Source organism: Tachypleus tridentatus, chromosome 6 (genome assembly GCF_004210375.1).
Source record: "Tachypleus tridentatus isolate NWPU-2018 chromosome 6, ASM421037v1, whole genome shotgun sequence".
Classification (NCBI taxonomy): domain Eukaryota; kingdom Metazoa; phylum Arthropoda; class Merostomata; order Xiphosura; family Limulidae; genus Tachypleus; species Tachypleus tridentatus.
This window is the reverse complement of record NC_134830.1, coordinates 165,220,194-165,234,510: the sequence shown is the minus strand read 5'-3', so window position 1 is coordinate 165,234,510 and position 14,317 is coordinate 165,220,194. Positions and strand designations below refer to the sequence as shown.

The 14,317-nt window shown below is 30.6% G+C and overlaps 1 protein-coding gene across 2 annotated transcripts in view; it reads left to right on the top strand.

Annotated features, from left to right (window-relative positions):
* The first annotated feature begins 819 nt into the window (after positions 1–819).
* The window catches only part of LOC143254355 (TELO2-interacting protein 1 homolog), a 41,267-nt gene continuing 27,769 nt past the window's right edge, over positions 820–14,317 (top strand). The window contains exons 1-5 of one of the 2 annotated variants that reach the window (XR_013030155.1): positions 820–1,663; positions 2,075–2,246; positions 5,168–5,376; positions 9,344–9,400; positions 11,681–11,806. Coding sequence is in view for 1 of the 2 variants with exons in the window: in XM_076509409.1 (XP_076365524.1) it covers positions 1,609–1,663; positions 2,075–2,246; positions 5,168–5,376; positions 9,344–9,400; positions 11,681–11,806 (619 nt within the window). In the remaining variant the exon portion in view is untranslated. The remainder of the gene's footprint in view (positions 1,664–2,074; positions 2,247–5,167; positions 5,377–9,343; positions 9,401–11,680; positions 11,807–14,317) is intronic. The other variant, XM_076509409.1, reaches the window with a different exon arrangement.

Here is a 14,317-nt window from a genome sequence, read left to right as displayed (position 1 = left end):
CTCATATATTTTAAATATATTTGCTGTGTCTTATAATTTTGTATTTTGTCTGAGAGTTTATCTGTGCCCGGTTTAAAAAGCTGTGCACACAGATAAAGCTCAACATCTACTTTGAAATGACATGACAAGTATGAGTAACGTTTATGCCAAATGCTATTTAGCAGACAGGATATTCAACACTAAGTTGTTAGGAGTTGATCATGCTATCATTCAGATTTCAAAATGTGACTTAAATAATAAAAATGTATATTTACCATGTTATTATTAAGTGCTTCTTAGTATGACTGAAAACTTTAACCATTACTTTTGTTGATGGGCAGAAAAAGTCTCTGAGTTTGGGCTCTGATTGAAATTATGAGTGGAACACAATTAAAAAATGTATCTTAGAATGGCAGGTATTGTGTTTCTCTTGATGACGAGAAACCTACTTGAAATAAAAATGTATTTCGGAATGGCTGGTATGGGTATTAACACTTTTACTGACAAGCTGAGAAGAATGTTTTGACCTGAAGATGACCTAGGAAGGTCAAAACATTGTTCTCTGCGTATCAATAAAAGTGTTAATACCCATACCAGCCATTCCGAAATACATTTTTATTTCAAGTGGATTTCTTGTCATGAAGAAGAACACAATTTCATTTTTTTAATATCTAAAAGGAATTTAAATTGGTAGATCAACTTATCTTCTCACTGGAAATGGATACTTTGCTTGTGATTTATAATTCTACCTTGGTGTAATACTGGTATCTTTAATAACATTGGTTTTTCTTAATAACTCAGTTGTTTTAAAAGAAGTAAAGCTGTTGTATCTTGAATTAGTTGCTATGACTTATTTTAGTTCAACTTACATCATTGGTTTAACTCTTTCTCACTGATGTATCTTGAATTAGATGCTCTTCTGTTGTATGTGCAAATGTTGTAAGTACATATGGTACACTGCCTTTTAAACATGCAGTAACTGAAAGTGTAGCCTGAAGTACTAGTTTGTGTATCAAGTGCTCATGTTACTTGAAGTATTAACTTGCAATTCTTGGTTCATTTGTTTAAGGATAATGTTAATACAGTTATCTACTAGGGACTTAAGCTTGTTCTGCTTTCCTTCATCATTATAGTGGCTAAACTGACTCATTACTATTGTGTACATTAGATTTGCATTTTACCTGTTGTGATTATGAAAAGTGTTATTATTTGGTTTATCTTAAACTATTCATCACTAATTATTTATTTCAGGTTATGTTGAAAATATAGAACAAAAAACTGACATATCTATTTCTCATGCAAGTGGGGAAGGTATACTGCAGGAAGACTAAAGATGTGTGAAAATAAAGAAAAAACATAAAAAATATTTGTAAATTTAAAAGAAAAAAAATTCTTTTTCTTTTTGTCATTGTATTTTGTATGCAGTAATAATGTTCTTGAATATCCTGTCTTGTTCCAAACTTTGTGGTTAGAATTTTGTATTTAATAACAATAACCATTTTAGAATACTTAATTTTGATAGTTTTAAGTATGTCAAAATAAAAATATTTATAGCAGTAGAGTGATTAAACCTGTTTTTTAAACTTGTAGGCTGCACTTCAGACGTGGGCTGATATTGTAGTGCTGGTCATGGGAGATAATAACCAAACAACAGATGTTGAAGATCCATCTGTTGAGCAGATAGGTAACAAAAAATGAATCGTGCTTAGACACTTACTGTAAAGCTCCTTTTTTATTGTCTATATTTAAAATATTTTTCATTAGCTTTATAAAATTAAACAATATATTTCAACTGTGTAATTTTACTGCCCGTCATTTTAAGAAATATTTAAGGTTATTAACTCATTGACTCCTGATTTTCCTTATACAGTGAAGCCTGCTTCCAGCAGTTGGATGTGAGTGTGCTGTATATTGTGTACAGTTGGTATTCTTAATATTTATAGCAGTTGCAGTTGATGGGTTAAGTCTGTGGTCATGGTAATTGACACAATTGATGGCTACTTAGTACCTAATAATTCATTTTTTGAGTCAAAATAAGTGTTGTTGTGGTCAAGCTAGGGAAATTAATTTTTTTACTACTGATCTTTCACTTCAGATAAAAGCTACAACGTACCTGTTGTTTGTCGAACACAAGAATGGTTTAAAGATACAAGTCAAAAGCTGGTAATTCTGGTTAGAAAGGTCACTCAACTTGTGTCTCATGAACACTGGAAAGTTCGATCTGCTGTGGTGAATTGGTCAACCAAATTGTTAATGGAGTGTAAGGAGTAAGTTAAATAGATCTGTTACCTTTTTATCTGAGTGACTGAACATTGATGTTTCTCAGATTACTCAGAGTAAGTTGAATGTTTTGTTAACTCACTCTCCACATGATCTGTTTTTGCACATGTCATAAGGATTTTAATGAGTCACATTCAAAAGTTAATTAAACTGTTTTCCTTTCATAGTATACCAATAAATTTATCGTAAAAATGTAACTAATAATATGTATTTTAATTGTATATACATTTGAAATTCTTAATGTTAGAAAAACCTGGGATTTCCCTTGTGTAAAAGTTATCCATTTTCCTGGTTCTCAAGGTATCCATTCTTCTCTAATTTATTTATCTCCCATCCAAGAAGTACACAATTTAACATACATTACTTAATATCATCTCTGCTCAGGCATAATTTTCATGTCAGTTAATCTTATTTGGTTGCAGAGTCATGAAATAGACAACCAGACCCACTTGCCACACCCACCTGCCCCATTTTTTCTTCCAGAAATAGCCAGTAGTTCTGTCTGACTTTTAATACTATGCTATTTGTAACCAAAAGAAAGCCATGGTTTACATGCATAAAATGACATATCACATTTTGTTGTTTTCTGTACAGAGAGTTTTCAGTTCAAGCTTCATTCCCATGACAAACACATTGATTATCTTACATGGAGTTTTAATGATGCTTGTTGCATCGTTAGAAAGCTAGAAAAATTATGATAGTTATAAGACATTCTGCTCTTGTTTTTTATTCAGTATGAAACTAAGGTAAAGAAAATAAAATAAAAAGTTTTACTGAAAAGAAACATTTGAAATTTTATTCATCAGGTTTATAAGATTACACAAATAAAACTTGAGATGAAAAGTATTTCTAATCTTAACAAGGGAATCAGCTATCAAACTAGTACACATAAATACTATATATATTCACAGACAAATATCTTGTAAATATTTTCATTAAAAATATGACTTTTTTTTGTACAAAAGACTTGTAATGTTACTAAAAGTCTGCCAAGGTTTGTGAAGGTACACAAAATGTTTTAAAAATTATACTATGGAAACTATAACATGTACAAAATAGTTGTGAGGTCACTCAACTCAACCGACTACATAGCAAGAGTTAATTTACAGTCTAGTGGCTAACAGTTGTATATATATATACATCTTGTGGGAATAAAGTTGACCAAATGCTCTTAATATTGTAATTTGTTTAGTCAGAATTATTTTGTTGCTTGTGAAATATCAGAGCAATTGTAATCTTGCTTATGTATTTTTAATTTCACTTAATATAGCTGTTAACCTTTGAATCTAAAAAAATGTGGTTACTATCATTCTGATATTTCAAAAGAGTGTTTGTATTTTTCAGAAAATTGCTAAACTGTTAATGTATTATGATTAAAAGGACAGCTTAATTATTCATGGAGTAATATTTATCTTTCTTGATGACGAGAAACCCACTTGAAATAAAAATGTATCTCAGAACAGCTGTTATGGGTATTAACACTTTTATTGACAAGCAGAGAACAATGTTTTGACCTAATCAATAAAATAATACCCATACCAGCTGTTATGAGATACATTTTAGCATCTGCTTTTGTTTAATTGTATTGTTTATTGCTTGCCAATTATGTTTCTTGTTGAGCTAATTTTAACAGCACATGATAGTAAGATGTCATGTTGTCCTTGTACATAGCCCGTGAAATTTGACATTTTGATTGTTTTACTTTACTTTGATTGTTTTATTTTACTTTTCATAGATTCAGCTGTAATTTTTACAATTTTACATTTACATTTGTTAAAAAGATACAATAATAAATAAATATTACATTAAAAAAAAAAGAGACTTTTTATATGCTCAAGTTCTCTTATACAAGATGTCCTGTCTTAAGTCTCTTTAAGCCTGAGACATTTCAGTGTTCATAAAAAAATTCATGTCATCTTCCAAATATGTTTTTTTAGAAAAAAATATATTGGGTGGTATAACAGAATGTTCCAAAAGTACTATAATTTTTCCAGTTGATTTATATATAGAATTAAAAAACATCCTTCAGTATTGAAAGCTGCATTATTTAATTAACACAAGCCAAACTGTTCTACTGACTAATGGTATATGGAGATAAAACTAGACCAACTTGCAGAATGTTTATAGAGTAGAACTTACCATTTCTATTGATTAGAAAAATGTCTGTGAGCTATGTAACGTTGATAAGCAAACAATCTCTAAATTTGGAGAGAGAGTAGGAAGGGCTTTGTCTCATGGGTGTGGTGAGTTTATTAATCACAATAAACAAAAAAGGCAAGAAGTTCAAGTTTTAGATTATTCCTTGTAATTATGTATATTTGTGCTTCTAATTAGTTGGAAACTAGAGTAGCATTTTTTTAATTTTAAGCAAATTCTTACAGGAAGAAATCAGTGATCATACACAGAAAAATGTTGGATAATTTTTAAATATTTCTTCTTGAGATTAAAAATTTAAAAATTAGATAACATACAAATTTGAATTTTAAACTACATTTTGTAGTCAACTTCATAATGTTACTTAAACTGAAACTTGTATGTTAATACAGTAAGAGACAGGTTCAGATGTGAAGGGTTAAACCAGGTTAATTCATGCGATGGTGTTAACTTCTTGGATTAATTGATAAATTCAATGTTTGTTACATTATGGGGAAAGGCATTATTTGTTAAGTTAGTATATTATTTGTTGTAATTCTTGTATGAAAATTACTGAATTGGAACTTTTGTTGTAGATATTATAAATAATACTGTATCCAAAATTCTCTCTTTCTTGGTCTTTATTTGATAATATTTCTTTTACATAATGAAAATGAAACCTAAATTGCCTCTGACAGTTTTATATGCACAATGTAAATCAAAGGTTCTCAAAATGAGTGTACATTGGAATTTTCTGAACTTTTTGTCTCAAAAGATCTTTGAAGGAATGTCTGTCTCCTCTTCTGGAAGTGTTGCTTATGGTTGCCAATGATGATTTTAAGGAAGTTTCCTCCAGGAGTATTGAAGTATTGAAGAACTTTCAGGCTTGTTACCTAACAACAGGAGATCAATCTGTGTTGGATGTTTTAGAGGAAAATTTTCACCTCTTAACCACAAAACTGCCTCGAGTACTTCGAACTTCTGGTAAGTTTTGCTGGTTTTCTTTATCATTCATTGTTGCTTTTCTGGAATGTACGTTGGTTAACATTCATATATTTATTTTCCTAATTCTATGGACCAAAGTTGTATCACTGATAATTTTGTTGTTTTGTTTTCTTCTTGCAGTGGAAATACTTAAATGTTTTTTAAATTTACTGTTGTACCTATTGGCTTTAAAAAGTTCATATAATTTTGTTTTAGTGTTTCTATTTTTGTTATTTCCAAAATTTTGTTTTGAAACACTTGATTAGAAAACAATATTAAAAATATTTCCTTTCACCACAAAATGTAAGTTTTTGTATTAGTTCTAACTCTGCACTTGGACTACTATGTAATCACATTGTCCTGAAGAAATGTATCTCTGTTAAAACCAATACTCATTCAAAAAGATTCCAATCTGATAACTTCATAGTATGACACATTTTGAATGTAACTTCATCTCATAAAGACACCTAATAACAAGGCATCCCACCTACTTTCCCAACCATTTTAGACATTTTTTTTAGAATTACAAAGTTTCTCCAGAAAATTAATTTCCAGTTAATTAACATTTATGAACCAAAAATAACCTAATTATTTTCTTCAGATGGATTGTGTTTGCTTAAAATTTATTTTTACAAAATTATTGATCTAAATTTGTAGTTAGGGTGCTTGATTCACAATCTTGTGTCCCCCAGTAGTCCAATAGTAAGTCTACGGATTTACAACACTAAAATCAGGGGTTCGATTCATGTCAGTGGGCTCAGCAGATAGCCCAATGTGGCTTTGTTATAAAAAAATAACACAGTCTTGATCGGAAAACCTTATTCTGTTTATTGCACCATTTTCTTTTTAATTTATTTTGTTTAACATGTGTATTTTGATACTTTACTTTACCAGTTACAGTAGTGAAACTTCTGACTACATGCGTGCCATTTTTCCGCTGAAACGCGGACTTCCGCAGTTTTCAAACGGCCAACGATCACCCACAAGATTCGTGTAAATTCGAGGAGAAAATATGAGCGATTTGGGGGCTGGGTAGGTGGTTTTTGAGGAGAAATCGTATTTTTTTCAATGTTTATTGCAGAAAAAAAAATCTGACCGCCATCTTGGAGGCAGTCTCGTTTCGTCTCGTGGTCTGGTATCGTGTGCATACCAGACGATAAAATATTCTCTAAGCTCCAAAGAGACAACAGCGATTGAAATGTTTAAAAGGAAAGATGTTCATTTTGATCCTGTAAACAAGAGAATGTGTAAGGACATTAGATCAGCAGCTTCAAAGTATACCTCAAAGCTGAGGGAGAATCAGAAGAAAAGGGCAGAAAGGTTTGAGGCCTATGGTTCTGTGAAATCTGGCCCAGCCACCTTGCCTAAAGAAAAAGTCCAGAAAGCTGCAGAGGCACAGAGAGCTACCCATTCAGAGAATGAGAGAAAAAAAGCTCGGAAGAGAGCACTGGAAACCCTTGTCTCAAAAAAGAGGAAAGTAGTCAAGATTGATTAAAGGAAATTAAGTGATTTGAAATTTGACTGTAATTTATGCAGCAGAGCAGAAGTTGATATCAGTGATTGAAAAACATTTTATTATTATCTGCAGCATACAGTGCCAGTGGTTTATTTTAAAGCATATCATTAATTTTATTTTGAAGCAATGTCAAAGCTTTCCTTCATTTGCTGTTTCAATTTGTATTGTGAAAGAATGAAAAATATACTGATATTGAGGTACCAGTAATTTACTGACAAGATTGTATAGATGAACAAGTTTTACTGTAGGTAGTCATGTAGAGTAATTTTAAGTAATTTGAAATTTTAATGGAATACATGCAGCAGAGCAGTAGTTGTTGATGTCAGTGACTGTACAAAATTTAATTTCTGAGGCATATCACTGATATCAGTAGTTTAATATTGAACCATATCAGTAGTTGAATTTTTAAGCAATGTCATAGCTTTCCTTCATATGCTGTTTTAGTTTGTATTGTCAATTTGTGAAAGAATGGAAAATTCACTGACATTAAGGTACCAGTAGTATAATGACAAGATTGCATAGATGAACAATTTGAACTGTAGGTAGTCATGATTAGTCAAAAGAGTAATTTTATGTGATTTGAAAATTGTATGGAATATATGCAGCAGAGAAGTAGTTATTGGCAATGACTGTAAAACATTTAATTGGCAGCATACCAGTAGTTGATGATGATGATGTTATTGATGACAAAAAGGATAATAATGAAATGATTTGTATTTGAAATATTTACTGAGTTATTTTGGCTTTATTAACTCATATTACTAATATATTTTGATTTAGAAAAAATTAAACTGAATAAATAGCAAATAAACAATCTTAAATTTCATTTATTTACTTTTTATTTTATTTGTTAATTTTAGATATTTTGATATATCTTCTAAAAAATGAATGCAAATTAAAAGAATAAATCAATCTGCTAAAAACTGTAAATGAAAGTTATAGTATATAACAAATATGTATATTTGTGTGTGTTTGTTTGGAAAACTAGTTGTCCACAGGCTAGTTTTATATAGCCTCTGGCACCAGGCTATATACCTTTTCCTCTTTTTTTCATAAATGTCATTGGCATGCCTGTGACTATAACTCATAAAAAATCTGTGGCAAAAACTGACAGACCTAATGTTGGTCTGGGATTTCACCTAAGTAGTTTTATTGTTACCTCTTTCAGACTAGATATTGTGATTTATTTTCTAATAACTTTCTTGTGCAGGATCAATTTATATCTATTTCAGTAAGTAACATTTTCATTTGTATGTCTTGTTTGAGTGTGATAGAATTAGTAATATTCAATGTATAAGGATTTAAATGATTTGAAAATTTTATCACTGCATATTGTAGTCACTTAACCTGCCTAATTTTACATGATGCTTTATCACAGAAAAAAAATTCTGTAACTGTCACATAGATATAATTTGACCAAAAAACATTTTCATGCACAAGGTGAACATCTCAATAAACCTTAAAGAAAATCTCAGTTCTGTGCTTTGTTCCTAAGATTTTTAAATTCCAGTTAGGTTATTTTGTTCATCCATCAGGAATTCCATGTAACCGGTGTTTTTAGATGTCAACCATTACTGTTGAAACTACTGTTCTTGCTGTGCATTGTCAATAACAGTTTATAATCAGCTCTATTCTGTTGCATTAAACTGATTTAAGCCATTTGCAAAGCTGAGCTCCATTAGTAATTATCTGGATGACATATTGTGACTTCTTAAAGAGGTGCCATCAAAGAGCTTTAGTAATAAAACCACTAACAGAGAAGGAAAATCTCTTGTAAAGCAAAACGTTCATCATTATATTCTTGAGGGATGACACCTTTACAACAGATATAAACCTACACTTTGAGGTAGGAAGAAAAATTGTAAACCAATCAATAAATATATTTCTTAGAGGCTCCATGGAATTTCTCTGAAAGAAATTTGAAACAGTTTTTGTCATTTTTTTGCAAATTACACTTAATTAAGGTTACAAAGTATAACAGTATAAATTCAAAAATAATTTTGATTAAAAATTGTTGAAATAAGATTAAATTGTTATCTTTAATTAAATTTTGAAATTTGATGTGTAGACATGCATTCGATGAGAATGGTTCTCTCTTCTGAAAAATATTATTTTGTGATATACATTTTATTTCAAAATATTTACATCTGTATAACCTACTCAAAATAATGCTAAGAGCAAACTATGGAAAGATATTTTGGTAATCTCTGGCAGTTAATCCTGTTTGATTTTTTGAGTAGATCACCTTCATTGAATACTTGCTTTATATGTATATTTGTGTGTGTTTGTTTGTACTTTGTTAGTTTCAACTTGTTAGAATATTGTGTAAGTAACTAAGATTTTAGCAGTTATTACAATAGAGATAAATTTAGTTTTTCTTGTTGTTTCAACATATATAGAATTTTTACACATAGTACATAATAATTAAATACCTTTAATTTATTTTTTTAGATGATGTAGGAAAACTTCAAACACTGAAACTGCTTTGTGGATATCTGTTATTGTTTGGTTGGTAAACTTTTTGCATTTACTGTTTTAATTTTAGACTATATTATCTATACAAACTGAGCTTCTAAAGTTGACTCTTTTGTGATTAAGACAGTTTTTAGGCTTGTAGAAAAGAAAAGCTTTGAAATATTTTTACACAGGTAAATGAAATTGTAACACTTTACTTGTACATCAGTAACTTCCACAGTAAAAAAAAATAACAAAAACCAAGTTGTCTAAGTTGTAACTTTTTTTTTATTTTAGAATAATTACAATTTCAACTAAAATTACTGTCTGTGTCCACAGGTAATTTAGTGGTAAGCTTGAGGGCTTATAACACTAAGATTTGATGTTTGATTCTCTGCAGTAGACACAGTTTAGGAAGTTTTGGACTTAAAAGAAATAGTACTTGCTGTCTTACATCCTGTATGTAAGGCACACACTTTGATTGAACACTAAGCGTAAACAACATTTTTTATTAAGTACTTTAAATTTAAACTAACACTATTTGGTTTCACTAAATATATTCATTAGTTGAATATTTTATCATATAAATTGTTTTAAAAAAATTTTTCTGTTGAATCCTAACTAAACATTGTTGTAGGTATAATTTTAAATATACATTTCATGTTTGCGTGTCTATATATTAGTCTTACACCACCACCAATGTGTGATGTTAATAGAATTAATTTTCAGATATTGAATCTCACACATTGCTATAGAGTCTATCATATATTCTGAAGCTGGTTGATCACGACTCCCAATGGTTATGTTTTATTAGTCTGTTCCTAAGATGTTTTCCTCTTGTAAATCTGTAAGCCATATATTACGATTCACAGAATGATCATCATTTTCAATGCTGAGCTTGAATTTCTTCTTGGCTTGAGCTTTAATGGGTTTTGAAACTTTTGAGTCACTAGAAAACTGTTTTGAGTTTTCCATTTTTTTGTACAGTTTCACAATTTTGTTGCTTTTATAAGATATTTAAATTTTTTTATCACATTCATTCATTGTAGTTTCCAGTCTCTTGTTTTCCAATAATTTTTCTTAATTTTTGGTTGTAGTTTTCTTTGTCGCACGTCTTTAAAATTTTTTTATTCTTCTCCTTTATTGTAATCATCACAGCATTTTTATAGTATATGCTGCTTACATTGCTGGTTTTGACTGTTAGTCACATTTTGTACAGTGAAGTTGTTTCCAGATATATTAGTTTGGGGTTAACAGATGGTTTGTTTGAGAATTAAAATTTTGTATACAAATAGTATAATCATAACTAATATTTAGTGTAGTGAGTTCTACAATCCAAGACAAGTTTCAAAATCAAAGCTAGTTTAAAGTTTGTTTGCTTTTTATTTGCTGTATAATAAACTAACTCTTGTTACTAAGGATATAAATATATGCTTACTCTACAATGCTACTATGAGAAGTTGGAAATTGTAGCATTTTCCAAAGTTTAGTAGTTTCAGGTTTCAGAAATTTAAAACAAATGTCTCTTTTGCTTTTATCTAAACAATAGGCTTAACCACTATGAAACTTGTTTATTCACAAGTTTGACAGTGAAAGAGTTGTGTGTGCCCCAAATATGTTAAAGTAGGATCCTATGAAGATATTCAGTAAAATATGCTCATGTCAGTTTCTTGTTACAAAGGAGATGAGTTTATTAAATTTCTGTCTTGAGTTCTGTGAATTTTTTTTTAAAGTAGTGTTCGAAGAGGGGGGGATATTGAAGATGGCTTACTGTTTTAGTATGCTTGGATTGTAAATTTGAGAATTCGTGGTTTGTAACATGTTGCTTCATAAACAACATATGCCCTTATGACCTGTAAATGCTGTATACGAGTGATACTAAAATGTAACTATTCACTCAGGCGAGAGTTGGCCAAGAGTAATATTGACCTGCTTTTCTTTTAGTCTTTTGGTCAAATATTTAGAGCTTTGTACAGGTAGTTCTTGTGTAGCCTAGTGAGAACTTCTGAAACTAACAAGTGGTTGGTTATAGTATATGTATATATATTTTTATGAAACAATTTTTGACACATTTGATCTATCAACAATAGGAATTTTAAACGGTTTGAAATCTGATAACAAAACATGTATGTTGTAAGTATGATATTGCTTGATACAGTTTTTGTATGTTGTAAGTATGTTATTGCTTGATACAGTTTTTGTATGTTGTAAGTATGATATTGCTTGATACAGTTTTTGTATGTTGTAAGTATGTTATTGCTTTATACAGTTTTTGAACTGATATTTTCCACACATACTTACCACATAATTTTGTTATTCTGCTTCATGTTAAAGGTCCTTCTGTGTGCCACCTACTGCAGTCCTTACCCCACTTGGAAAGGCTAATGATTTCATTGCTTCAGTTGGCTGAGCTAGATTGTTCTGATGTGAGAATGCTTGAAGAAACAGCACTTCCAGTTGGTAAGTTATTTTTAATTTGTGTATATGTTTTCAAGAGTTTGTCATTCTGTAATTTGACCAGAGTAAAATCCTCTGACAGGATGTCTGACTTGTCACTGATCTGTTAGTTGTTTTTTTCTCTTGTAAACTTGCATGCCTTTTCTTGTTTGTTCCTTTGGATGATAGTTTCAATGTTAGGGATACTGTTACTGATTAGTTATTATATGTGTGTGTGTGTATATTTACAGTTCATTATTCTTATATTTGAAGTGCTTATTGAACTTTGGTATTTTAATATTTGAGTTTTCCATTGATAGTGGAATGGTGCATGAAATGAGGTGACACTTAAAAATACTTTTGTTTCTTAATTTACCCCTTTCACAGTGGGCTTTGTATAATATACATGAGTTCATCTACACCTATTTGCACACATTAACTATTTGGACTTAACTTTTGATACAGCACATGTATCTTCACAAAATTTGGTGCATGTTTGCTAAAGATTACAAGTATTTTGTACATAAAAACATCAGACATATTAATGAAACTTTTTTACTAAAAGCCTGTGAAAATAGAGTCTGTTTCATTACTAGTCTGAGTGCAAAGTGATTTTATGTTATCATTAAAAAACCTTTTGTCCCCAGAGTCTCAGATATTATTTCTGTAATCTCTAAAACCTCCTAAATACATTTCAAATGCTTGTTTTCAGTAAAATTATTTATTTTATTTTATTTTATTTTCAATACTCTAACTGTGTGGGGTCTGTCATTTGACCAACCTTGTAACCACCATAACAAAATAAGTTGTTGATTGGTCATTCATATATTGTAGTAAGAGTACATAAGGGACCATTTCAAAAAATGGAAAGAGTTGAATGGGGCCACAGTATTTGATTTAGTTCATAAGCCAGCAAAATAAAAAGATACAAAATTATAATTTTATATTTCAGGTTATCAGTATTAGTAATTTGAGTTTCTAATTTGTATGAAATTATAGACTTTGTATTTTGACATTACGAACATTTAAATTTAAACAGCACTGCATTCAACATACCATGTGACTCACTAAAATCTATATTTAAATGTGTTCTTTTAATAATTATTTTTAAATCAAGAAATTAACTTATATAGAATATTAAAGTTTGAATTATAATCTACAACTTGAATCCAAATTTATTAACATAAATTCATAAAATAGTAGTTCAATAAAATTTTGAATGTAATTCAACAAACGTGATGATGTGGCCTTTGCACTCTGACCCGTTGCGAAATGGTTAATGCAGTGTTTATGGAAATGGCACTGGTTAGTTATGTTTCTTTAAGTATTGTTTTCAGTTCATCATAAAACTCAACTTGTTAATTTTAAAGCTATAGTGTTAAGAAATTATTACTGGTAAGTTTATCAATCTGACATTTTTAGTTCTCTTATCTAATTGAGCTAGTTTGTGTGGTTACTAGAATACTAAAATATTTAGTATTGTTCAATATGTTTTTATGTATTTTTCATTAGTGAAAGATTTCAGTTCTAAGCCAGCTTGTTTTAAAGCTAAATATGTGGAGAAGGAAACAGATCAGTTAAACCTCCACCCCCCCCCAGAAGCACACTGATCAGTTAAACCTCCACCCCTTCCCCTAGAAGCACACTGATCAGTTGAACCTCCACCCCTCCCCCAGAAGCACACTGATCAGTTAAACCTCCACCCCTTCCCCCAGAAACACACTGATCAGTTAAACCTCCATCTCCCTTCCCCAGAAGCACACTGATCAGTTAAACCTCTACCCCTTCCCCCAGAAGCACACTGATCAGTTAAACCTCCACCCCTCCCCCAGAAGCACACTGATCAGTTAAACCTCCACCCCTCCCCCAGAAGCACACTGATCAGTTAAACCTCCATCTCCCTTCCCCAGAAGCACACTGATCAGTTAAACCTCTACCCCCTCCCGCAGAAGCACACTGATCAGTTAAACCTCCACCTCCCTCCCCCAGAAGCACACTGGAAAAGTAAGTATTCAGGATTCCCACGGTCCTGGCAATCCTTTGAAAATATTTTAAACTTCTGAATATCATTTCCAAGCTTGGAAATATTATGAATAATTTTAAAAGGTTTTGGAAAAGGTAAATGAAGTTTAAAAATAAATAAATAGTGTGCACACTACTGTCTGACATAATGTTTGGATTCTATAAAATAATCCCCCTATTTTAACCAATTTGTTAATACTATAACATAAGTGGGGGAGATGTTTTTTTAATACTTCGTTAAATATCACAAATTTAACTATAAGATAGTAAAAATACTAATGTTTTATAAAGACATTACAATTTTGCATAATATATAGTACTCTACAGGCTTTTAAGTACATATGCATAGACTTGACCTGAAATTGTTCCTGCAAATCAGATGGTAACATGACTAATGTTAAAATCTGACATGTGACATTCATATGCACTTTTTGGATGACAATCGAGGTAAATCAAATTGGGGCATTTTGGACATGCCACTTCCACTGATCTATTTGACAAGCTGTTCCCAGT